Below are 27,334 nucleotides of genomic sequence, written 5' to 3'. Positions count from 1 at the left end.
TGGAAAAGGGCCAGTGTAGACAGCATAGTAGTCTTTTCCGCAAAAAAAGCCCCGATCGCGAAAATGACGATCGGGGCCTTTTTCCAGAAAAGCACGTCTATATTGGCCATGGACGCTTTTCCGGAAAAAGTGCTTTTCCGGAAAAGCATCCTGCCAATGTAGATGCGCTTTTTCTGGAAATACTTATAACAGAAAATTGTTCCGTTTTAAGCATTTCCAGAAAAGGGTGCCAGTGTAGACATAGCCCAAGTGTGAAACTGATTGTTCCTTCCTAAGTGAAGTACTTTGCATTTGTCCGTATTAAACTTCATCCTATTTATCTCGGGCCATTTCTCCAGTTTGTCCAGATCATTTTGAATTATGATCCTGTCCTCCAAAACAGTTGCAACCCCTCCCAGCTTGGTATTATCTTCAGACTTAATAAACTTACTCTCTATGCCATCATTTAAATGATTGATGAAGATAATGAAGAGATCCGGTCCCAAAACCAACCCTTGTGGAACCCCATTTATTATGCCCTTCCAGCATGACTGTGAAACATTAATAAATACTATCTGAGAATGGTTATTACCCACATTAAAGTAGTCCTGTCTAGATTGTATTTCCCTAGTTTATTGATAAGGTCATGGAAGAAGGCAAAGACTTGGGTGTTAGTGGTGACTCTTGAAGAGGAAGCCTGTGCAATCCATGTAAAGAACATCTGGGACTGGGAGCACATGTTGTGTCTTAGATTCCAAGTCCAGAAGGGACTGTGATCATGTATTCTGACCTGTATAACACAGGCCATGAACATCCTCCAAAATAATTCCTAGAGCAGAACTTTTAGACAATCAACCCACCTTGGTTTAAACATGGTCAGAGATTGTCACAGTATAAAGACACTCATATGTTTTGATTACTGGAGTATTTTGCAGAATACCTAGATATTTATTTAGGACTCATTTGTAGTTCTATTGAGCCTGGCCCACACAGACCAGGAGGAAGAAGGTGTCCCTTATGGATGATGATGAGGGGAGGTGAGTGACCCATTGCCCTGACTCCTTTTCTATTCTTACAACACTTAAAGGAACTTTCAGCCAAATTTGCTGATGGCACTAATCCATTTTATGAATAGTATTAACCCTGTGGAGAATTTGGCTGAGTGTGATTAAGGGGTATCTCTTTGCACTTTTTATGCTCCTTAAGGATATATAAGACTCCAAGACATGCAAATGAGTTGGAAGTTTCTCCAGAGTTGACTCTTCCATCACTGCCCACAAGTCTCTCCTTTTCCTAACTGATTGTTTACAAACTATTTAAGTTAGCTGGCTCCTCTTTCTCATCCTTGTCATACATTTCCAGCACAGTGCATAAAGAGTCAAATGCAAAACTCCCATTATTCCCAGTGGGAGCTGGGCACTCAATGCTTTGCGCATTACTTTGAAAATCAATCTCATTTGCTTACAAACATTCTTTGCAGCACTCCACATACTTCAGTTGCAGACTGTTTTTGTGCCTCCTTGTCTGCATTTAGATGGGTAGTTTTTGTCAGCATTCCTTCTATTTTCTTAGCAGGGCACGAGAGAGCTGCAATCTTCGCTGCTCAGAGTAGGAATCATCTGTAACTCCCCATTTGTCTTTGTCTTTAGATGGCTACCAGGGAACAATGGCTTCTCTTCTATATCTCTTCCACAAACGTCTCTCTAGAAAAGGATCAGCGCTGGTATGAATTTATTCAATTCACACAGTGGCAGTTCCTCTTTATGATCTTGGCCATTTTCTCAGAGTTTATGTAGATCTAATTTTTTATTATTCTTTTCAAAGTACAACTGCTGTCATGCTACTGAATACTAGAATACTAGAACTGAAATGACCTTGAGAGGCCATTAAGTTGAGTCCCTTGCCCTCACGGTGGGACCAAGCACCATCTATAGCAGTGGTTCTCAAACTTTTTGGGCCCATGGACCACCTGGCTGAATGGACCTTTCCATGGACCACCAGTTGATAATAGAAATGCACCATTAATTACATAATTACACCTGAATCAATTTGCTAGTGCTACAGCTAGGGAGAAGGATTTAATTTAAATGATTAAGCAGATTAAGCATTTTAACTTCCTCATGTTAGTTTATCAAACTTCATTTTAAATAAAATAAAATATTATTTTATGTCCAACACAAAAGGTTTCCATTTTTTCTTTATTTATAGCAGGTGTGAGGAGCCTTTTTTTCTGTTGGGGGCCACTGACCAACAGAAAAATCAATTGGGGACCACACAAGTGAGAAGCAAAAAAACTCCTTCAAAAACCCTCAACCCTCACTGATGTGGCCCCCAACTGAGACACCTCACTCCTCTGCTGCCCAGCCTCACGGGGCGAAGGGATGGGACAGGAAGGACTGACGTTCAGGGCTTCCCATAGGCCAGATTTACTTTCCTGGGGTTCCAGAGTTAGTGGATTTTATGGACCCCCTTAGGCTCTGAGGTGGGGACAAAAATGAGGGATTCAGTGTGGGACAGGGCTGCCAGTGAGTGGGATAGGGATGGGGTGCAGGATCTGGGAGGGAGGTGATGTGCAAAAGGGGGAGGGATTTCAAGGTCTGGATGGGAGATAGGGTGCAAAAACAGGCTGTGAGTAGAGTGTCTGGCCAGGAGGAGGGAGCAGAAGCAAGGGAGGGTGCCAGAGCAGGCTGGGGGTAGGGTGTCTGGCAAGGAGGGAGTGTGTCTGGCCAGGAGGAAGGATGCAGGAGCAGACTGAGAGTAGGGTGTCTGGCCAAGAGGGAGTGTGTCTGGCTAGGAGGGAGAGTGTCTGGCCAGAAGATGGCTTGGGATAGGGTGTCTGGCCAGGGAGTCTGGGCATCGTGCAGCAAGGCAATTTAAGCCTATTGCTTCTGGTCCTATCCTCGGAAGTTAAGGAGAAGAATTTTTTTTCCCGCTCCTTGTAACACCCTTTTAGATACTTGACAACTGCTATCGTGTTGCCTCTCAATCTTCTCTTTTCTAAACGAAACAAACCCAATTCTTTCAGTTTTTTCTCATAGGTCATGTTTCTAGACCTTTAATAATTTTTGTTGCTCTTTTTTGGACCCTCTCCAGTGTCTCAATGAAACACTATATTCAGTATCTCTGATACTGTTAGTTTCAAAATCTCTACAGTTGTAATTAATTTCCAGCTACAAGTTGTCAGGAGTTGATCACGGATGCAGAATCATCATTCCAGGGATAAACCCATTTCCAGATACCTCTGCACTATACTCTTGTGTATAGTAGGTATCCTAGAGATGTTGGCCTTAACAACTGGTTCTCTGTTCTGTTCTCCCCCTTGATAGTATGTCTTTGATGTTAAGAAGGCTGAGGATAAAGTGCTGATTTCACTACAGCAACAGGATCAGCGCATTTACAAGAAAGATGGGAAAGGCGACAACTTCCCTATTGGCTTTGAAATCTTCAAGGTAGGCAAGCATCTCCATTTGGGTTTGGAACTGGTCAGAATTTTGGAAGCCTGCACCTGACTGCAGCTTCATCTCAACAATGGGTGTTTGACAGGTATATGCATTTGTGATTGGTTGGGTCACAGAGATCCCCTTGAGACTGTTATCTGATGGGTTGATCATAGCACTGAGCCCACCCACCTCGGGGCACCCCATCTGGCCTGCTGAGCCAGAGGTTCTGATCTCCCCAGCAAAGGCACAGAATTATGGTAATAGTCCCCCCAGCAAAGTAACACAGACTCTGATCTCAGCTCAGCTCTGGTAGGACTCAGAGGGACTTGACAGCACCCAATGGGACCAAAACACCAAATAAACCCATCTTACTCTGTATAAAAGCTTTTATACAGAGAAAGCTCCTAAAGTTCATTCCCTTTATCACTGAAAGAGAAATATGCATTGTTATTCCCCCTCAGGTAACAATTATTTACACTTTGTTTGGTAATAAACAAATTGACTTTATTAAGTATAAAAAGTAGTATTTAAGTGGTTGATCTATCTGTTATCACTTGCAAAGTAAATTACTAAACTAAAATAAACAAACACGCTAGTTAAGTCTAATACACTAGGGGTATGTCTACACTAGGCCCCTAGTTTAAACTATGGAGGCTAATGAGGGTGACCGAAATTGCAAATAAAGCGCGGGATTTAAATATCCCGTGCTTCATTAGCATGTTCCTGGGTGGTCGCCATTTTGGAAATTGACTAGCCCGGAATAACTGCCCGCATCTACACGTGGCAGTGAAACAGGAGTTCGAAGTAAAGCCCTAACTTGTATTAGCTTCTATTCCCCCTGGAATGAGGTTTAACAGCTAATTCAAATTAAGGGCTTTACTTTGAACTCCCGTTTCACTGCCACGTGTAGACGCGGGCAGTTATTCTGGGCTAGTTAATTTCCAAAATGGCGACCGCCCAGGAACATGCTAATGAAGCACGAAATATTTAAATCCCACACTTTATTTGTAATTTCAGTTGCCCTCAATAGCCTTCCTAGTTCGAACTAGGGGGCTAGTGTAGACATACCCTAAAAGAAATAATTACAAATCACAATTTCTCATTCCCAGTTCTTATTTCAGCTGGAGTTCTTCAAGCCAGAGCTGTTTCATTTTTTCTTGCTTGGCTCTATCAGCTTCTGCCCCCTCGTTAGAGTTCTTTGTTTCCATGATTTTTTTCATGTGCCCTCTTGTGGTAGGAGCAGTCTGTGAAACCAGATGAAGGCATTATTGTATTGCTTCCTATTCCTTAAATAGAATTTCCCCAGGGTGGGAATCCTTTGTCCTTTTCTCCTCATTCCTGTGGAAAATTATTAAATTCAAAATGCATTCCATCAGGTGGCAATTCTATGTAAGGAATAGGAAGCAAAACAACCAACCACAGTTTAGGCTTACAGGAAAAACAGGACTTGTCTTGAGTACTGGGCAATTAAGTTTCTTGAGCACTGCTAAAGGCTTTCCCTAGATAGCTAGATTAATGGTTACACTTTATATTACTAACTTTGCATACAAGAAAAATACGTACACACAAATCAAGTATACACAATCAGAGGATTACAAGTTCTTGAGGAAAGGTCATATGTTCCATTTTGCCTAAAGCATATTTGAGTTATGCATAATCATATTTAAAAAAATAGGGTCACAGCATCGTTCACATGGGATGGGTTCTAACTTAGATCTTCTCTCAACATGATTCTTGCACAGATACTACAAATACATTCACATACCATAGTTGTTGCTAGGAGCTTCGTTTTCAAAGCTCGAATGTCTGCCTATTGAGCTGAAGAAATGGCAAGCTATAGCAAGCCTTACGCCCGAGACATGATTGTGTTTACTCAGCCACCTCCTGACAGCTTGTAATACTGCACTTTTAATGATTGTATAAAACAGCTCATCACAAAACTAGAGTCATTTGAGGCAAGGGGAAAGAAATTGAAGAACATTTTGAATTATTTTGTATTCCTCAGGTTTTGATTTGATACAACTTTTAAAAATGTGTTTAAAAAATTATCTAAATTGTCATGTTTGAAATGTTAAGGTCTGGGAATTGGCTAGAGTTCTCATTTTCCCCTCGTTTTTCATTTTACCAATGAACCCATGCAACAGAATGAACAGAATCCAAACATTTGTCTCTTCTCCCATTTTCTCTGACCACTTTGAAAAGTTACAGAAGTTGAGGACATTTTTAAAAGTTCCAAAGAAGCAAGAAGAAAAAGTAGGGGACTAAAAAGCAAACTCTGCACATCATTCATTCTCACAGACTTTAAGGCCAGAACAGACCATCATGATCGCCTAGTCTGACCTCCTGCAGATCACTGGCCACAGAACTTCACCATTCACTCCTGTTGCAAACCCCTAAACAAACTCTAGCGGAGTTACTGAAGTTCTCAAATTGTGACTTAAACATTTCAAGTTAGAGAGAATCCACCATTTACACTAGTTCAAACCTGGAAGTGACATTGGTTCCACACTGCAGAGGACAATGAAAAACTCCCAGGTCTCTGCAAATCTAACCTGTTGGGAAATTCCTTCCATACCCCAAAGGCAGTGATCAGTTACACCATGAACATTTAATTTGGGCAAGAGGCTCAACACCCAGCAACCAGACACCTGGGAAAGAAATTCTCTGTAGTATCTCAGAACCGTCTCCATTATAGTGTCTCATCATTGACCATTGGAGGCATTTTCCATCCGCAGTCACAGATCAGTTTCATGCAATTCTGAACATCCCCTCCCCTCCATAAACTTACTATGCTCAATCTTGACACTAATTAGCTTTTATGCCCTCACTGCTCCCTGTTCCAGTCAGGGGCAAAACAGAAAAAGAAAAAAGGGGCAGGGCGTAGGAGTTAGAGGAAAGAAGAGAGAAACAGGAAAAAACAAAAAATTGAAAGACATCAATTTTTCGTTTCTGATTTTTGTCAAAAAATGAAAAAAAATCAAAAGAAAATAATGTATTTTCTTTAGAGAAAAAGGCAGTTTTTCATTTTGGGTATGTCTACACTGCATTCCTCTTTCAAGAGAAGAATGCAAATGCAGCTGAGGGAAATTGCAAATGAAGCACGGATTTGAATTTGCTGTGCTTCATTTGCATAATCACATCCGGCTGCTATTTCAAAATACCCTATTTCAAGATAAAAAACGCCATGTAGACGCGGTTATTTTGAAAGAAACCCCTTCTTTTGAAATAACTGTTAAACCTCATTTTTTAAGGAGTAAGGGTTATTTCGAAAGAAGGGATTTCTTTCAAAACAACTGTGTCTACATGGCGTTTTTTATATCGAAAGAAGGTATTTTGAAATAGTGGCTGGACGTGACTATGCAAAGGAAGCATGGGAAATTCAAATCCGTGCTTCATTTGCAATTTTGCTCGGCTGCATTTGTATTCCTCTCTCGAAAGAGGAATGTAGTGTAGATATACCCTTTAAAAGCTCATTTAACAAATTCCAGCTAGCTATACGTAAGTGTTGAGAGACATTCAGTTGCTGTGAAGTTTACAAGAAGCTTTCATTAGAGGTTGGAATGGCTGTGTATCTGCTTTGCCACTGTTAGGTTTTTTCACCCACATTTCCATAAAAATATAGGGGCTCAATGTCACTAGCACAGATAGTAAGGGTTTCCCACTCTCCATTTGGGAAAGAGTGCAGCATTTCACTCAGCTGAGAATCACACCTTCTAATTCTGCCTTTGCTACTGATTTTGCAAGTCATTTTACTTTACTGGGTCTCATTTTCACCATCTGTGTGATGGGGGTAATGATATTGATCCTTGGTAATGCTTTGAGGGTATGTCTACACTTTCACCCTATTTCGAAATAGGGATGGAAATGCAGAAATTCGAAATTGCAAATGAAGCCGGGATTTAAATATCCCGTGCTTCATTTGCATAATCACGTTATGGCACTATTTCGAGTTAGCACTATTTTGAAGTAACAGACTCTGTGTAGACGTGGTTATTTAGAGAAAACCCTTCTCTCGAAATAACTGTTAAACCTCATTGTAAGAGGAATAAGGGAAATAACCGCGTCTACACAGCGTCTGTTAATTTGAAATAGTGCTACCTCGAAATAGTGCCATAACACAATTATTCAAATGAAGCATGGGATATTTAAATCCCGGTTTCATTTGCAATTTAGAATTGCTGCATTTGCATCCCTATTTCGAAATAGGGTACAAGTGTAAACATACCCCGAGATCCTCGGATTAAAAGCTCAAGTATTATTATAAATATTTTATTATATTTAAAGTTTAGAAATGTTGCCTATTTTGTTGGGTGGTGGTTGTGGGTGAAGGGTGATGTCAACCAACTCCGTTAGCACAAAATCCAATTGTAATATATAATGATGATGTCCAGGAACTACCTAAATGAACCTTTGGTCTGGCTAGGGAACCCAAACGTTTGATTTTCATTCTTGCATAGCTGCACATCATTCTGTATGCATTCACTTGTCATCACAGAAAACCGGTACCAAACAATGCAGCAAGGAAGACCTGTGAGTGAGAAATAAACATGCCAGATCTTGCTCTGCTGTGTAATTGTAGGTGGAGTTGAACAGAGAATATCGGATACACAAGCTGCAAATACAGGAAAGAGTGGCAACCTCCCTTTACATCAATACACGCACTGTGTTCCTGAGGAAGCTCCTTACACAGGGTCGCTATGTTCTTATCCCAACGACATACCGTCCTGGCATCATCACTGCGTTTATCCTGAGGCTCTTTACAGATGTACCATCAAAACTCAGGTACTTGCTACTTTTACCACAGCGTACACAGGCTTCTCCTGCCGACTCCAGTTCTCCCTTCATTAAAACAGTTAACCCTCCAAATACCACTGGATCATGGAAGCTGACTGTGTGACTCCACATGAGTCTCTGCTGTTCTAAATGAAGGTGAGGTTCTCAGTGTTCTGAAGCTAGATGCCTGCAGTCAGAGTTCAATACAAGTGATGTGGGGTTTGGGGGGGGGGTTCTGACGTGCTAAACATTTTCAGACACATTAACTTCATTGGAAGCTATGTGAACACTAGGAATCTCTGAAAATGAGGCCATTTTTAGTTAGGCCCTAAAACAGGAGTGAGCAAATACTGGCCCGCAGGCTGGATCCAGGGTTAACACCTGATAAGCCCCCACTGCTATATTTACCTTCCCGGCTGCAGGTATCAGTGATCTTAGCTCCCTTGGCTGTGGATCACTATTCCCAGCCACTGCAGGAAGCGGTGCATGAAGCGGTGTCCCAATCCATCCCACTTCTCCATTGGCCAGGAACAGCGATCCTTGGCCAATGGGATCTGCGATCACCAGTACCTGTGGCTGTGCATGTAAATAAAGCAGTGGTGGCCCACCAGAGGTTAATCCTGGTGAACTGCCACTGTGTTATTGCCCACCCTTGCCCTAAAATCTGAAGAATTCTTCATCTGAAGAAATGGGCCGTGCCCACAAAAGCTCATGATACCATCTACATGTTTTGTTAGTCTATAAAGTGCTACCAGACTATTTGTTCTTGTTTAAGTTTTTCCTAAAAGTAGGTGTCACAGTTCAGGCAGTTATCTCTGTATTCCCCCTCTATGGTCCAATAATGGCACCCACTGGTTTCTTGTTCCTCCAGCCATCATCTCGCTTATATAGGACGTGCCTCACAGTCCCCTGAGCATACTGGGATATCCTAGCAAGAGACTGCCAAAGAAGACCTGCCTACTTTTGCTTCAGACCCTAATAACAGAGTAGTTATCCATCATTATCCGATACTTCACAGCTTTTCCTGTGAAAGCCCATTTTATTCTTAAGGTAAAAGCAATAGTGGGGAAAAGACTATGCTGGAAACAGTAAAAGGACTTACATGCGTTTAATAAACTTACCAGAGATCACCCCAACCTTAATATGGGCTCTGGCAAGGGCAGTCATTCAACCCACACTCAAGTGCTGGCCTTATGCATTTAGATTCATCACAGGTTCAGCTCAGATCCTGGTAACATTTTTAACCAGTTCATCTTTTATACAGTGCAGCGGATCATTGATCTGGAGTTTCCAGGAGCAGGTAAGTAGTGGATAATTGGTTTCTCTCCGCAGGGAATAGCTTAAAAAGAATGGATCTAAAGTGAGTCATTTGCATTTCCTCCACCCCCCACCACTCCCTTCCTTCATCCCCACTCTCTTCTCTCACCACCATATTTCCTAGGAAATCCACATGCAGTGTTCCAAAAGTCTTTGAGATTCCTCATATCTCCCAGTGATTGTATCAATCCCGTCTTTCTGATAAAGAAGTTCCATACAATAGTACATAAACATTTGCATTTTCAATACCATGGACCTGAAAGATATTTAAATCTAACATAAGCTTCAGATGGGGTAGCCGAGTTAGTCTGTAACAGGTAAAACTTAAAAAACAACAAATAGTCTAGTAGCACTTTAAAGACTAACAAAACATATAGATGGTATCATTAGCTTTCATAGGCAAAACCCACTTCTTCAGATGACCAGAGTATTGGAAGTCCAGATCCAAGACTAAATAAAAGAAGGAGGGATGGGGGGGAAGAAGGAAAAAAATTGAAGGGGAGGAAGAAAATAAGACAGTGAGTAGATAAGCTTCAGAAGGATAGCAGAGTGAGTCTGTAACAGGAAAAACTTAAAGAACAACAATTAGTCTAGTAACATCTCAAAAACTAAATAGTTCCAAGAGGCTGATAAGAACCATTAGTTTGCACTTGGAAAGGAAGATGACCAACCCCAGATTCTACACAGCTATCAAGAACCACTAGCAGCACCTTCATTGGTTGGTTGGTTGATAATGTGTGAGCCATCCGATATTACGATTCAACCATTAGCATAAGGTTTGAACACAATGGTTACGTCTAGACTGGCATGATTTTCCAGAAATGCTTTTAACGGAAAAGTTTTCCGTTAAAAGCATTTTCGGAAAAGAGCGTCTAGATTGGCATGGACGCTTTTCCGCATAAGCACTTTTTGCAGAAAAGCGTCCGTGGCCAATCTAGAAGCACTTTTCCACAAAAAAAACCCCGATTGCCATTTTTGCGATCGGGGCTTTTTTGCAGAAAACAAATCTCAGCTGTCTACACTGGCCCTTTTGCACAAAAGTTTTGCCGGAATGGGAGCAGCATAGTATTTTCCGCAAAAAGCACTGATTTCTTACAGTAGGAAGTCAGTGCTTTTGCGGAAATTCAAGCAGCCAGTGTAGACTGCTGGCAAGTTTTTCCGGAAAAGCGGCTGATTTTACAGAAAAACTGGCCAGTCTAGACACAGCCAAATAAGTTTTAACTTAATTCAGTAAAGTTTGTCTTAAGTCTGAAAGCTCTGTCCAGGACTTGGCAAGACATTGTTTGTCTGCCACTGTAGACCCTCGAGTTTGGGAAATTTTTGCACGTGGGTCTGACTTTTATAGTCCTCTTCTATTCTGCAGGTGTAATTTTGTGGGCACTAGTATTTACACGTGTATTTGATTCCATTTGCTTCTCTCACAATCTAGCTCACAGACCAGGTCACTGGACATGCCGATGGCATCAAATATTTACACCTGTAAAATGGGACACTGAGTTGAAGTCTCTGACACAAGTCAGCCTTCAAACCCAATCTAAAGAGATGCTTGTTTGAGGAAGCTCATAGAATTGGGACTGCATGGTGGGCAGCAGCAGTGCAAAATTTCCCCACAATGACTTGCTCTGGAAGGGATTGCCTCTAGGGATGCGAGGATAATTAAGTCTCCCCATAGCCCATTCAATCTTTGACCTCTCTACTGTGGCATTTTCAGCATGAGTGCCAGTTTGGGCTGTTGGCAGAGAGGTTCTTTTGATCACCAAAGTCACTTATCACAGGCCACTGCACAGATGACACTAACATCTATAAATTGCAACGTCAGGGTGGATTTTAACCTGGGGATCTACTGATGGAAAGGGCCCTGACCCCATTGCTACTTGCTTCAGTCATGCAGTCTCCCATGCACATGCTTCCTCCTGTCAGCTACACTGTGAACCTTTTTGTTTATTGGGTCTTATTCTTCTTTATGTGAGTGTAGAGCTGTCAAGGGAACAGCCTGCAGCAGAGCCAGTTTCCTGGCAACCTAATGAGTGCAGCTGGCTTTCATTGAAGCTGTCTGACTGAGCCACCTGACTGGTTGAAGGAATCAGCTGACTTCTACTTAAGCTGAGTAGCAACAGTATTTCAGTAGCCAGCTGCTCAATGGATCCCTTGCCTGCAGCTACGCTTGGTCCTGTCCTGGCCTCCACTGTTTCTAGTCTTGCTCCAACCCCAGCCTTTAACTGTTCCTTCTCCAGCCCCCAGCTTCTTCCTGATTTCTCACTTCCCTCTCAGATCCTTGGTTTTGCCTTCTGACTGAAACTCATGTGTGACTGAAACCCTTTCCTCTAGGTTTTGGTTTCTGAGGCCAGGTCTACACTAGGGGACAAGTCAATCTAAGATATGTAACTCCAGCTACATGAATACCTTAGTTTAAATTTCTGCAGCATCCCCACCGTGGGAGGTCAACGGGGAAAACTTTTCCATCAATTTTCCTTACTCCTCGCAACCTGGTGGAGTACCAGCATTGACAGAGGCATGGTCAGTGGTCGATTTAGTGGGGCCTTACTAGACCTGCTAAATCAAACCCAGGTAGATTGATCTCCACAGCATTGATCTTCCTGTAATTAGAGACAAGGCCTGACTGTCAGCTCTGGTCTTCCACTATATATTCTGACTACAACTCTGGTTAACCCTTTGGCTTAGTCTGTAATTCTTGGCTTTGCTCTTCAAGCTACCCCATCTAAGTTCAACTCTAACTTGCGCACTCCAGCCTCTACACCTGATCACTCATGAGCTGGTCACTGACAAAATCTGGAGTAATTCCATTGAAACCAATGGAAATATACAAGGTAAAATGGATGGAAAAAGATATTAGGCCCGTTATGTTGTTGTGTTGCTATTAATATCTGTAACTTTTAGGGTTTTCCACCATGTATTGTTGTCATATGAGAGATTTTTATTTACTTAATTATGTCATTCCGGGAACAGAAACCATTGATAATAAACAGGTAAAGAACTACATTTTATGTTCCAGAAAAATCAAAATTCCACTGAAGTTCACCGTTTTGTTGCTTGACATTCATCACCAAAGATTTTAACTGCTTAATCTTGATCTTGCAGGGAGCTGAAGCTAGATAAGCCTAAACTGACATGCTGGAGCACTCTGTGTGGTTACCCTCGGATAGTTACCCAAATTAAAATTCACTCCGCAGAAGGTCTACAGCAGCAAGACAGATCCGGTGGTAAGTGCAAAAGAAGACTCTGAAAGAGTGGGAAATACTTATTTCCTCTGAGACTATGCTCCTTTGGCATGCAAATTGTTCACTTCATTAGAATGATTTGTGAGTTTTAAGCCTTAGATGTTTCTGTCTGGAGAGACAAGTGCAGCATTTATGGAACATTGTGCTACCAGAGCAGGCTTTCAAAAGAAGAGCTGGGGTTAAGGAGGCAGCAACAAATGGCAGGAATTATAAGTTAAACATGCTAGCCCATAGAGCATGTAATGAGCGGTCACTTCTGACAAGCATGTAGAGGGGATTCTTTAGAAATTCACAGAAATCATATCCTCTTTGGGGTTACTTATTTTTTGAAATTCAAAATGGCCAGTGAGTCAGTTGCAGGGAATTCCCTGTAATGAAGTCCAGTATGCTATATACATCTAGCCACATTTCATCCAAGGACTTCAATATACTTTATAGTTCATAGATTCATTGAGTTGATACCATTAGAGACCAGAAGAACCATTAGATCATTTAGCTTGATCTCCTGTATGTCCCAGGACCTTACCATTCACTCATTTTCCTCTGCTGTGAGTTCAATAACTTGTTTGAATAAAGCATCATTTGTATTTGGCAAAAGCATATCTTCCAGAAGGGCTTTCAGTCTTGCTCTGAAAGGAGGAAATCTCCTCATTGCAGGAGGAGTAACGGTAGTCCGAATTAGGGGCTTTAGTTTGAACTACCTAGCCCGTGCCGTATGTAGCCGTGGGTAGGGAGTCCGAACTACCGGGCATTTAAAAATGGCGGCGCCCGGGAACATGCAAATAAAACCTGGGATATTTTAATCCCGGGCTTCATTTGCAAGTTTGAATGACTACATTAGCCACCATAGTTCGAACTAGGGTGGCTAGTGTAGACATATCCTGAGGGACTTTCTCTGGTAATTTTTGTAGTTCTCTTCTTCCCCCTCTCCAATTTTTTAATATCCAGTTTAAAATGTTGACACTTGAACTCTATACAGCATTGCAAGATTTATCTAGCCAACTACAGCTTAATCACAGTGGGGTAATTACTATTCTATTACAACTGTTTGGGGCTTCATAAATTGAGCAGAGAGGTTAAGTGACTTGTGACTTGTACAGTACCAGTTACATGTCAGTGTTTATCAAAGAGAAAAGCTGTCTTGAGGCGGAGAGGCGAGAAACTCTCTCTGGTGCCTGTCACTGACAGCTAATTAACAGACTTGCCTTGCCACTGTTCTTTGGTCCTGTTTTTCACATCCTCTCTCTGTCTGCTGCAGTTAAATTAATATCCCTTCCAATGACCAAAGGGATAGTCGTTGGCAGAGACAATTGGCAGAGAGCAGTTGGTTAAGAGAAAACAAGACAGGGAACAAAGACAGTCCGGGTGAACCTGGAATAAGACTGCTGACACAGCAGCGTCCCTGTTGTGTTTGCTCCAGAGAGAACTTCAGATTTGGTTGGCAAGGAACCTGGAGAGAAGCTCCTGTAACTCCTTACAGTGAAGAAGCAATTACAGTGAGACCTGTAGATGCACTTCTTCAGAAAAAGTTCCTAAGCATCTCCAAATTGTTGGATAGAATTTGATCCAGTTCCCTAACAGCAACCAATATCTGTGTTCCTCTGAGTGGCTGAATGCAGTCGTCGCTGTACAGTTCATTTTTGCTAAATGCAGTTATTTTTTCAGAGATACAATGGATGGACGAGACCAAAGGGAGAAATCATTAAAGACCAGCAGAGGAGGGGTTTCAAGAGAGGCGGGGCATTCTTGCTCTTCCCCTCAAAAATGACACTTCATTTTTTAGACTTCTTTTTCTTACCCCTTTGAAATTCCTTAAACATTTTCTTCCAACATCCCCTACAGGAACATAGTTGGGGAAGAGAACTGAGTTCTATCACTTCAATCACCAGCACTCTTGCAGTGCTCACAGGGTCACTGAAGTAAACTCCCACTGCTGCCAAAAACTGCTTCAGTTCAGGTAGTGAAATGGGTTTTGTCGAGTTGTCTAATTTGCACCTGGGACGTGTAACTGGTGATTAATAGTTATGTCTACAAGATGGTTTAAAATAGCTTTAAAGGCAGATTCTGCCACCCTTGTATGCAGCTCTAGCTTGACACTGTCCATTAGCTGTCATCCCTACCTAGAGGTGCTGATGTACTGTGAGGAGCACAGTAAGCCACTTGCTTGTCATTACATTGGATTGTAGGGCAGGGCGTTAAATACTGTACAGAATTTTATTGTGTCTTTTCAAATGAGTTAATAGTGCTCTGTTAAATTTCCCTTCAGGTAGATCCTGTATCTTGGTCATTAACCAGCATCTCTACAGCATTAAAGTTACGGTTCACAGAGACATTAGAAAACATTCTTTCTGAGTAAGCTTCCTAATACTGCCATATAGAAAACAAATCCTCTTCTTTCTCTCTCTTGATTTGGGGACCGGCTCCCACCCATCTCAGCCATTATTTCGAAATAACTGTACTAGCATCTACACAAGCTAATGGCTATTTCAAAATTAATTTGAAATACCGGAGGGCTTATTTTGAACTTGGTAAACCTCATTCCACGAGGAATAGCACCTATTTTGAAATAAGTGCTGTGTAGATGCGGAATAGGGGCTATTTCGAAATAGGGGGCCTCCAGCCCTTCCAAGGATGCCCTGCTGGCCACTCTGGCCCCAACCAGGAAAACTCCTCTCCTCCTTCCCCTTCCCGGAGCCATTAAAGGGGTAGAGTCTGGCAACAGTGTCTGTGCCAGCTCCAGCCCTGCCAGCCCAGAGCCAGTATTCGCTGCCCCTGACCCAGTGGCCCCAGCACGAGCCAGGCAGCCAGTGCCAGGCGCCTTCCTGGTCCAGTGCACCTTCCTGGTCCAGTGCGGAGATCATGGACCTGATTGAGGTTTGGGGGATGCCTCCGACATCCATGACCTCCATACTAGATGGAGGAACACGGCCATCTATGGAAGGATGGATGCCAGACTGGCCACCAAAGGCCACATCTGAACCCAGGAGCAGGTTCGGATGAAAATTAAGGAGCTGCGACAGGCCTATGTCAGGGCCATGGGGCAGCTCCCAAACAGGGGCAGACCCAGAGAGCTGCCCCTATTTTGACACCCTGGACCACATCCTGGGGGGGGCCGGGACGGTCTGTGCCCCCCAGGTGATCATCGACCCTCGGGCAGAGGGCCCTGACCAGGGCATGGAGGAGGAGGGCTAGGAGCCCAGAGGGAGCATGCTGCACAGCCAGGACCCCCGAGCCATCCCAGCGGACCTGTCACTGGTGTCATCCAAGGAGGCAACAACATGTGAGTGCCATCACTGTCCCCTTATGGGGTGGGGAGGAGAGGGAGACCAGGGATCGTGTATGTGGGCCTTGCTGACCACGAATCATGCAGCAACCTGTGCACGTGCAAGCACGTACCATGCCACCCCTGGGCACGTGGCTCCAGTTGGCTGCCACACAGGGGCCTTGGCCTGTTAGCCACACGCGTGTGTGAAGAGACATATCATGCTCCTGACCCCGTGTTGGGACACAGCAGGATGCCCTCCCTCCACAAGCCCCATCTACACAGAGGCAGAGGATATCTTCTCCCCCCACACACCCACACTATATACAGCACAGGGGCATGGGTGCAGTCCCAGGGCAGCTCCCACTCCCGAGGATAGCAGGACATCCCAAACATGGCCTCTGTGGAAGCACATTGGCTCTGATGGTGCGGAGACCTGTTCTCGCCTTGCAGAGTGGGGCTGGGCTTCACCCCCTGTGTCCCCAGGGAGAACTGACCACTTCTCTTGTTTCTCCACAGCCGCACCAGCTGTGAGTGCAGGGCACACCACACCACCCAGGACATCCTCCCACACCCGAGGACACCGCAGGCCCACCTGTGCAGTGGAGGGGTACCAGCAGGAGCACCTGGGGGCACTGTGAACCCTGCACCGCACTCTCGACCACTGGGTGCAGGAAGACCTGCAACTTCGGCAGGAGTAGCTTGCCCAGGGCCGTGCCATCTGAGAGCACCTACAGACCCTGGTGCAGAGTGTGCTGCCTCCTGCCGCTTCAGTCCCTGCTGCCTCCCCAGTTACCGCTCCTCCTCCCCCTCCTGCTTCTTCCTCCACACCCTCCACACACCACCCCACCCCACCCTACCCCACCCCGCAGGGATACAGAGGCCCCCGCACTGCAGTGCTGGGAGACAGTTGGACCAGTGAGACCCCCAACCTTGATCCCTGAGCTTCTCCTCCCCCTTCCTCCCCTTGCCTCCCCCTGCCAGCTCCCTCCTCCCAGGTTTCCCCCTCCCCTCTCCCATCCTCCCTCCTCCCCCTCCCACCTTCTTTCCTCAGTCTCACCTCAGCTTCATCCGCCCCCCACTGCAGTTTTGTTCAATAAAGAGAGTTTGTTGTAATGAACACATGTCTTTTATTGTATAGCAGGAAGGGGGGTAGAGAGGGGTAAGTGGAAGGATGTGAGGGAGGAATGATGATAGAAATGTAGCCGTGTTAGTCTGGGGTAGTTGAAGCAAAATGCAGGACAATGTAGCACTTTAAAGACTAACAAGATGGTTTATTAGATGATGAGCTTTCGTGGGCCAGACCCACTTCCTCAGATCAAATAGGGAGGAATGAGGCACAAGACCCCAGTGGGGCACACCAGGGAGACTGTTACTGCCTGCAGAATGTGCTGTCAGGCTCACAGCAACACGTCCAGGAGAAGCACCAGAGTGCCCAGGGGCGACTCTGGCTCCATGCTGCGAGTGCTGTGGTATCCAGAGTGAGGGCAACCAGAGCACGCAGAGAAAAAAATGCTTTGCTGTCCCTCAGTGAGGTAAGCAAGCAAGCAGGGAAATCTAAAAACTGGCTGTCTGCAGGGCGGGGGTGGGGGGGCGCGCGAGTCCCTTTAAGCACAGGCCTCAGATGCCTTGTATGGCTACTGCCTGAAGCTAACTCCTGACCTGATGCCCTACCAGTACTGGTTCTGGATGGCCTTAAATGCAATTCAGCATCTAATCAGTGTGGATGTGCTACTTCAAAATAGCAAAACGCTATTTCAAAATACATTTTGTGTCTAGACGCATTATTTCGAAATAACACTGTAGTGTAGACATACCCTGAGAGCCATATTGTGGATGTATTTCTGAACAAACTACTCAAAAACTGGAGCCGAGCAAACCTCTACCTATGGCAAACACCCATTCTGGCATGGTTCTTATTTTGCTTATTGTGACAATGTTGCTTCCTGCAACCAAAACGCTGGTTGGTTGGTTGGTTTATTTTTAAAAGACTTGCTCTAAAGGCTACACTTGCTGCTGCTGTAAGCAGTCTGTCCTGTCCAAAGTGATTGATTGTTTGATGTTGACAATGTTAAGTGATGAGTCTGGTCACTCATAAGTCAGACACATATTTGCATATTTTCCGCTTCTCTTAGAATCATAGAATACTAGAACTAGAACTCGAGAGATCATCAAGTCCAGTCCCGTGCCCTCATGGCAGGATCAAGCACCGTCTAGATCATCTTTGATAGATGTCTATCCAACTTGCTCTTAAATATCGCCAGTGAAGGAGATTCCACAATCTCCCTAAGCAATTTATTCCTGTGTTTAACCACCCTGTCTGTTAGGAAGTGTTTGCTAATATCCAACCTAAACCTCCCTTGTGGCAATTTAAGCCCGGTGCTTCTTTTCCTATCATCAGAGGCTGAGGTGAAGAATTTCCAGCCCACCCCCTTGAAACACCCTTTTAGATACTTGAAAACTGCTATCAAGTCCCCTCTCAGTTTTCTCCTTTCTAAACTAAATAAGCCCAGTTCTTTCAGTCTTTCCTCATCGATCATGTTTTCTAGACCTTTAATCATTTTTCTTGCTCTTCTCTGAACCTTCTCCAGTTTCTCCACATCTTTCTTGAAAAGTGGTGCCCAGAACAGAACCTTCTCCAACTGAGGCCTACTCAGTGCAGAGTAGAGCGGAAGAATGACCTCTTGTGTCTTGCTCACAACACTCCTGTTAATGCATCCCAGAATCATGTTTGCTTTTTTTGCAACAGTGTCACATTGTTGACTCATATTTAGCTGGTGGTCCACTATGACCTCTAGATCCCTTTCTGCTGTACTCCTTCCTAGACAATTGCTTTCCTTTCTGTATGTGTGAAATTGATTGTTCTTTCTTAAGTGGAGTAGATATTTCTCAGAATTACTCAGTTGTGAGCAAACTCGTTCTGAGATTTAGCCAGTTGTCCTCCTGCCACTTATAATGGCAGACTTGCAAGAGGATGAAGAAGGATATTTCCTTTGTTTTTCCTTTTTTCATTCCACATCTATTTGAAAATCATCCCAGCGACTGTCTGTCATGGTCTTTTCAACACAGCTCATCTCTAAAACCAAATAACCCACCAAGTTTTGCACTGAAGCGTCGTGCTGGATTCCCATGTTTAATTCTTTCACTGTATTTTATCTGCTCCCTCTCCTTTTAAAATGGTGTGGTCACTAATGGCTATTTGATAAGCAAGAGAAGAGAGGGTGCGGGAAACCCCTAGCAAATTCCTGTGACGGAGAAAAGAAAATAGTTTTGAGTGCTGTCCTCAAAGCCACCTCCAAAACTTGGTGTTCCTGCCCAGTTTCTAACACCACTATAAGCATTCTCCTCTATTATTTATTTTGCAGTAGTGCCTACCTCTCCTGCTCATAAGTCAGGGCCCCACTGTGCTAGGCGCTGTACAAACACAGAACAGAACAGTGGTCCCTGCTGCAAACAGTTTCTAATCTAAGTGTCATCTTCAGGACATTTCAGTTCTTTAATAATAAAGTGCCATGTCTTGTTGCCTTGAGTCAACAAGTTTTCTTCCGTCATTGGGAGTTTTGCTGAGTAAGGACTGAGTACAGACTGACTAAGGACCCCATGATCTTTACTGAAGAACACTTTTCCATATACTCTTGAAAGCCTTTGATTTGCGCAATAGCAACTGACTGTGAATGTTCTTGTCTAAAATCAGTTATCCATAAAACAATGGCTTGCCTGCACTGTCAGGTGATCACAGGCCAGATCTCATTTTGGCTTAGGAAAGCTATCTCATAAATCACCCCTTTCTTGGGTCTACATTGGGTTTTATTAGTTTTGGGCTTTCACTCACATTTTTGGCTTTGTTTTTGTCTTTGTGTTATCCTTTCCTTACATTGCCACGTCGCCTTCCTGATGATGGAACACAGCCATGGGATTGACACAGAGCTACAGTGTAGGTGAGACCTTGAACTGAACTAGGAGGCCTGATTCTTTATCACCTGGCACCTGTGTAGATACTGATTGCTGTAAAACGTGCGTGTGAAATGCCACCATTCTGATTTAGCAGCGGTTATACCTTGCTTTGTACAGGTAAATCTACAAATCACAGGACAGTGGCAAATCAGGCCCTTTAGAAGCGTTGAGAAAAATATCTTTTTCTTGTCTCGGATTTTTAGGTCATTGCTTTTGCACCATGTTTCTTCTGAAGATTGTATCATTTTTCTTAGTCACAGAAAGCTCAACATTCCATCCATGAATTTATCCTGCCTTTGCACTTTTCCTCTCTCTTATTCCTTCCTCTTCTTTCTGTATTTTTGGAACTTCTGAGCAGGTCCATTTAGTCAAATTTTAAAATGCCAGCTTTTCTATTTTTTTGGATCGACTGAAATTATCTGGGTCAGTGTTTCTCAACCAGTGGTATGAGTACCTATAGGGGTACTTGAGAGAAGTCTGCGGGGTACCTCAAGACAACTGAAATTTGGAAAAAACTGAATTTTTGTTTTAAGTTTTACACCACTTTATTATGTTTGCACTTTTTACACTCAAAAATGTTATCGCCCACCCAGCTATGATTAAGTTGTTTAAACAAATGTGTTGAAATGGTAAAAAAACAAATGTGTGTCTGAAAACTGTAGGTACTAGGGATACTTACAATTTTTTTTTAAATACAGATATGCCTGTTAACTATTAGAATCCTGTGTACTCCTTTCTGTGACTTCACCGTGCCTATCGCTCTTCTGATTGCTATTAACCATCTGCTCTAGCATTTTGCTTTGCTGTTTGCCTAAGGCCATAGAGGTTGACACCATTTTGTGAAAAGGCCCCATTTTATTCAGAAGTTTTCAAAATGTCTTTGATTAGCAGTGGGCTCTCTTGTCACTTGTAACAGACTGTAACCCCTGTGTGCCAAAGGCAGTGACACAGAAGTAATTGTTTACCAAGAAAAAAAAACCAAGAAATTGCTACCTGCTGCAGTAATCTGTAAGTGCTATCCGTTGTCAGGGGCAACGGTCCCATTCTATGGCTAGCCAGGTTACATCAGCTTACAGAATATGAGCAAGTCTATTCCTTTCCCTTAAATATCAATGGCTCTTGCTTCTTTTTAACTATTCTCTTGCTTCTTCGTGGGAGATGTCGGAATATGCCTTGTAACCAAGCAGATGCCCATGAGAGAAATGATACGTGATATCCGTTAAGAAACTACAGTCACTTTTAATTTAATGGCTACAAGGGAGTTAGACTTTTACATCTGGCATTTTGTACAAACACCATAAACAACCTCTTTTGGAGCAGGGAGGTGTCACATGCAAATGGCCATTATTCCAATTGAGAGATCATCTAGTAAAGAAGTTTCAGTGCATGCTGCAAACATAACATTATATTAATATGAGATATTTAAGATAAAAGTAGAAACAAAATGAATTGAAATGATGTCTAAATGAAATGTTTTTGCCTTATGTTTTGAAATGATTAAAACAAAATGAGAATGTAAATGATTTGTTTGGACACTTTGTTATTGACAGTGGTGTCAAAAACAGACATGTTCCCATGAAACATTTTTGTTCGACAAACTTGTGTTTTCTGACAGGGAAATGGTTTCATAGAAAAATATTTGACCAGCTCTGGGCCTAATAGTGAAGAGGGTGTATGCCCATTCTTTCAAATTAAGATGTTCAGCATTAGACATCTAACTTTGGGGCTACGTCTAGACATTTTTTGAAAAAGCCTCATTCGAAAAAGAGCGTCTAGACTGCAACCACTTCTTTTGAAAAAGCGATCCGCTTTTTCAAAAGAAAGCACCCAGGCAGTCTGGATGCTCTCTTTTGAAGAAGCCCTGTTTGCATTCAAAAACACCTTTTTTCAAAAGAGCACTTTTGAAAAAAGGTGTTCTTCCTTGTAAAATGAGGTTCATCGCAGTCAAAAAAACCCCGCTGCATTATTTTGATTTGATTTCGAACATGCGGTGGCAGTCTAGATGCAGGGGAAGTTTTTCTCGAAAAAGGCCAATTTTTTTCGAAAAAATCCTGTAGTGTAGACACACCCTGTGTTAGTTAGGGAGCTACATGAAAATGGTTTTGAGCACTGGCTTTCATCGCCTTTGGTGGGAATTAGCACTTCTTAACCATCTCTAATTTTATGCTTTTATGTTTTTCCTTAATATCTAGAGAGGTGCCGAGGGGGCCACACACCTTTATTTTAAAGATGGTCTGGTGTATAAGCCAGGCGCAAGTTAAAGAGGGTGAATTTGTCAAGCAGACCATCGTGTTGGGGAAGAAGGAGAAATCCAAAGGTGGAGGCAGTATGGTCTAGTGACTAGAGGTCTGTACTGGGACGCAGGGCACCTGCATTTTATCCACTGCTGTGTAAAGTGAATGGTTTTCCCCCTCTCTGCACCTCAATTTCTCCATTGCTAAAATGGAGTTAATGATGATGGCCTCCTTTGTAGAGTGCTTTGAGGTGTGCTGATGAGGAGCCCCCTTATCAGAGCTAGATGGGAGTGTTAATAAAGATTAAGGAGGATTTTGGAAACACAAATGACCTTTAAGAATATGTGCTTGTTTTAATACATTTTGAACTGTAAGGCTGTTACCCAGACCTCAGATTAGCCCGGATCTTATGCAGCTTATCTTTGATTTACTGTGAATTTCCTTAGGATTTCTCCTGGTGACTGGGAAGTTAGGATCATTTGGCAACTACTGGGTTAACCAAAGTGGGATGAAAAATGATCATCTGATCTCTGGCAAAAGGCAAAGGGAGAGGGACTTTTCCTGGATATTCAAATGTGCTGCCAGGATGCTAGCAGAAGATCGGCATGACACTGGTAAACAGCTTCCAGCTGTAGGGAAGGCACAATGTTTTTTCATCGTGGCTTTCTTTGTATGCCACCCTTTTCCTTCACAGTGCAGCATAGGGAAGCTAAATGAGTCTCTCATTGTCTTACAGCGAGCCAGGACAGATCAGGAAACTGCAAACCCTGAATTGTCTTGTCCCCCAAGCCAAGTGACCTGTTCTCATCCTGATCAATGATGCCTCCATCAGGGCCGGCTCAAGCCATTCCTGCGCCCCGGGCAGTGGGCACATGATGCATGTGCAGCTCTTCCCCCAGGTGCACGGCGCATACCTGCCCCTTGGTGTGCTGCACACCTTATAGCTGCAATCGGGCGCACGGTGCCTGATGGCAGCTCTAAGGGGTGCCACGGAACTGGGCGCGCAGCGCCCCTTACAGCTGCCATCAGGAACCCCCCATAGGTTGGCATCCGGGGCTGCTGCCTGGCTAGTCCCCCTCCCCCCCTTAATCCGGCCCTCGCCTCCATAAGTAGCTGGCACTTGTTCCTCTGACACTCACTGGTGTTTCTGGCTCAGAATCAATTTCTCAGCTAGTGGAGTGGGACTAATAAAGACTCTGCTGATTGCATTTCAGGAGCAGATCCCTACCTGATTATCAAGTGTGAGAATCAAAAAGTTCGTTCTGCCATCCAGAAAGACACCGTCCATGCCATTTTTGACACACAAGCAGTTTTCTACAGAAAGAACATAGAACGTTCCATTATTGTCCAGGTAAGGAAGGGAATCCCAGCACCCTGCAGCAAAGTATGTGCTCCCAAAAGCAGCCAGAGGAATGCTAGGGCAGGGGAAACAGACAGGTTTGTCCACAGCATCTGTGTGCCGCTTATACAGCAATGCAAATGGAAAACCGCAGTGGGTTTTAAATAAACATGACATTGATGAGCTAAAGGTCTGACAAATGTTAACTGCTTCTTCACAAGATCAATACCCAGAACTGTGGCTGCTGGTGCAGAAGAATGTGAGAATTACTCCTTAATGTCCCAATGGATAGAGCAATTTATATTGATTCTCTTGTATCCGCCTTCCAAAATAGACACCATTAATAATACCTGGGTCTTATGCAGCACTCTTCATTTGTAAACTGCAAGGCAGTTTACAAAGCTGGTTAAACACTTCCATCCCTGTTTTCTAGCTGAGGAAGCTGTGGCATAGAACAATTAATGGATTTGCCCAAACTCACGCATTGAATTAATGGCAGAGCCAGGATTAAAACCGAAGAACAGAATCTTTTGACACACCAACCTGTGTGGTTTAATTGATACAGACCACGTCAATTTCTAAGTATGAGGAGCATGAGTGTTTAGATTAAAAGCCAGTGCAGCTATGGGACCATACCCTCATTGAAATGACAATTTATAATCGCTTAGTACCATATGAATGTAAGAAAAAATGAAGTCTTTTTTCTCCTCCTTGCTTGAGTCAGTGCTTCTGTAGGATTTTTACAAATAATCCATAACTCCATCTACTCCATTTAAAGCACTGAGAAAAGACTGCCAGAGAAGGAAGCTAGCCTGACAATGCTGTAAGAGTAGGTTACAAGTAGTGACTATTTCTGACTGTTCACTACACTATACCTAGAGTTCCTCTGGAGCCATTCTCTGAGCGGAAAGGTTTCTACTCCATCCACTATGAGCAAAAGGAGGCTGAGAGAAGAGGTATCTCAAAGCCTTTGGAATGCAATCAGAGTACGAATGTAAGCTAATAACACAAGTAAGGGAAACAATCTGTTTCCCACTCAGGTTACGTCTACACAGCTTCCGTCTTCTGCAAAAGCCTATGCAAATGAAGTGTGGATTAGCATATTGTGCTTCATTTGCATAATTATGAGATGTTTTTGCACAAGAGATTTTTTGCAGAAAAAGGCGCCATCTACACAGCGCCTTTTTGCACAAAAACCCCCTCTTGCGCAAGAGCCGTTCTTCCTCGTTTTTTCAGGAAGAACAGCTCTTGTGCAAGAGGGGGTTTTCTGTGCAAAAAGGCACTGTGTAGACAGTGCCTTTTTGTGCAAAAACCTCTTGCACAAAACGGACCCTAATTATGCAAATGAAGCATGGCAGTATGCTAATCCATGCTTCATTTGCATGGGCTTTTGCGGAAGAGGGAAGCTGTGTAGACATAGTCTCAGTGTGGGCAGATTTATAAGCCTTCTGGAGGTCAATCTACACAGCCCCTATCACCTCCATAACACTTGACACAAACTCCCACTTTTCCAAGTTAGTGGAGAAAAAATTAGAGAAAAACACAGCTGACTACTTCAGAATTACAGTGCTTCACAGGCCGAGCCAGATGTATGCCCCTGTGAAGATTGTCGTGTGTCACTGTGGCAACAGACACCAACCTAAACGGTACTTAAATTGGCAATGGAGGATTACCCCATATGGTGGTGTTAGAGCTGCCATAGAGATGCCCAAGGCTGGCCTATTCCCCGCCCCTACCCCCCCCCAACCACCACCTGGCCTGTGGTGGAGGAGGTGTGGCTGGACCAAAAGAGGTGGGGCCAGAATTCTATGGCAGGAATAGCCCTTGGGGCCATGGGCAGCCTGGGGCTGGGAACGAGCTGTAGGGAAGAGACGACAAGCTGATTCAACACAGGGTTTTATTGATGATGACCCCAAGCAGGCAATTTCTATTCCTTGTCTAGGTTAGATACGAGGCCAAGCAAAATTGTGTTTTCATCTCTTTATTTTAATAGCGTATGTAAATTAAAATGCAAATCAAGAACAGCCCTCTGACTCCAGTTAATTAGCCAACTTTAGACCCCCCCCCAACACACACACATGCACACTCCTGATCTGGAGGGTTAATGTGAGTGCCTCTTCTCTACCATGAATGGCCCTTGTCAGTGGCACGTGACAGAGAAGCTGGCTGAGCTGCAGTTATTTCTGTTCCCTTGCAATTGTGTCTCTAGGTCTGGAACAGCAACGTCTTTTGTGACCAGTTCCTTGGACAAGTGCTGCTGGCAGCACTCCCCAGTGACCCCAGAGAACAACAGACTCTCCAGCTCCGGGGAAAAGGCGGCCGAGAAGCAGACGAAATGCCAGGTCACATCACCGTCAAGGTTGTTTCCAGTGACGACCTCATGGAGCTATGAATATCAAAGCCTCGCAGACCCAGACAAGGCTGTCACCTCGCAGCAAGAATTCTTGTCTGTGCTCTCAGTGCAAATGACGTGGGAGCAAAGGTTTCCAGAAAGCCCTCTCTTCCTCCGTCTCTCCATGGACGTGGGTGAGGGAGTGACCTTTTTTTTTTCTTTTTTTTTTTGAAGGGAAAAACTATATTATGCCACCACCATGGCAGCAGATAGGCTGTTCTAAAATTATGACATTGCTCAGTACAAAACTACCACTCTCCCCACATGTTCTAGCTGCTGGTAACATTGTGGTAGATGGAGCTGACTATTCCTGGAAGTTTCTAGTGCTGTGTTTTTGTTGTTGTCTATTTCGGGGTGATGGCTGTGGAGCCTGGCAGGCAAAGTGCTAATGCCCATGGTGCACAGCAATGTTCCCGCTATTTTTTTTCCATCTCTGTGCAGAATAAATGTTGTTATGTGCACCAAAGCATCTGTGGATGTGCACCACCAGTAGAAACACTTGCTTGCCAGCTGTGGGCACGCTGTTCAACAGATAGCTGGCATCTGAATCTCTCCTGGGTGGCTCCCCTCCCTCCAAGCACTCAGCTTACAGTGTACAGTGGTACACAGGTGGAGGAGGGAAGGGGAGTCCAGGAGCTGGACATGTGACTAAATTCATGCCCACTCTTTGACATACTTACCGGTACATCAATGTTTGTGCGGGATTTGTCTGGGCTATGGTTGGTTGAAAGTGGTTACTTTTCAATTAATCCTACAATAGTTTATATTAATGGCATTAGTATTATTACTAATCATACATTATACGCCTCAGCGGACATGTCATTGCTAGAGCAATCAGAGCAGTCATTCCAAATGCTGCTGAGTGGGAACCTGGTGGAAGAAGAATCCCAGTGTTCATTATTCAGGCATTGTAGCCAGGGGGAGTTTTGCCTACAGAAGGGCTGCTGGATTAGATCCATCCTCCTCCTTCCTGTTTGACTTATAGAAGGGAATGGTGCCCTCCCAGGAATCAATGGGCTGGGTCTGTTACAGTCTAGGCACTGCTGCTTAAACCCCGTCTTTCCTCTCATTAACATCTGACACATTCTTGCTATGAATATACCCTCACTACTAGCACTGTCCTCACTCCCCTACTGGGCCATAAGGGCAGGGGGAAGCTATGCAATACTCATGTGTATAAATAGGACATGTCTTGTGGCTGGATCCCATTCAACGCTTTGACAGATATTCTGAGTGGCCTCACTCCCTCTTAAATACTGTGGTCTCAAGCTGCCAGCGCCTTGGAGAAAATGGTCCAGATGCTCAGCTGCTGTAGATCAGCATAGCACCATCGGCTTCAGTGTTGGAGCATTGATTGATGTCAGCTGACGCCTGTCAGAGGTTCCAAGATCTATGGGTAGATCCT

General features: G+C 43.9%; 1 protein-coding gene across 8 annotated transcripts in view; it reads left to right on the top strand.

Moving 5' to 3' along the window:
• Positions 1–26,110, top strand: part of CAPN6 (calpain 6) — a 113,226-nt gene extending 87,116 nt beyond the window's left edge. For 7 of the 8 annotated variants that reach the window (XM_075940914.2, XM_075940911.2, XM_075940910.2 and 4 more), the window contains 6 exons: positions 3,306–3,428; positions 7,999–8,201; positions 12,609–12,730; positions 19,919–19,948; positions 23,413–23,549; positions 25,747–26,110. In XM_075940914.2, the coding sequence (XP_075797029.2) occupies positions 3,306–3,428; positions 7,999–8,201; positions 12,609–12,730; positions 19,919–19,948; positions 23,413–23,549; positions 25,747–25,929 (798 nt within the window). In that variant the 3' untranslated portion in view covers positions 25,930–26,110. The remainder of the gene's footprint in view (positions 1–3,305; positions 3,429–7,998; positions 8,202–12,608; positions 12,731–19,918; positions 19,949–23,412; positions 23,550–25,746) is intronic. The other variant, XM_075940908.2, reaches the window with a different exon arrangement.
• Positions 26,111–27,334: the final 1,224 nt, after the last annotated feature.

This window comes from Pelodiscus sinensis, chromosome 13 (genome assembly GCF_052426305.1).
Source record: "Pelodiscus sinensis isolate ZL-2025 chromosome 13, ASM5242630v1, whole genome shotgun sequence".
Classification (NCBI taxonomy): Eukaryota; Metazoa; Chordata; order Testudines; family Trionychidae; genus Pelodiscus; species Pelodiscus sinensis.
The sequence above is the reverse complement of the archived record's forward strand: the minus strand, read 5'-3'. Positions and strand labels throughout refer to the sequence as shown.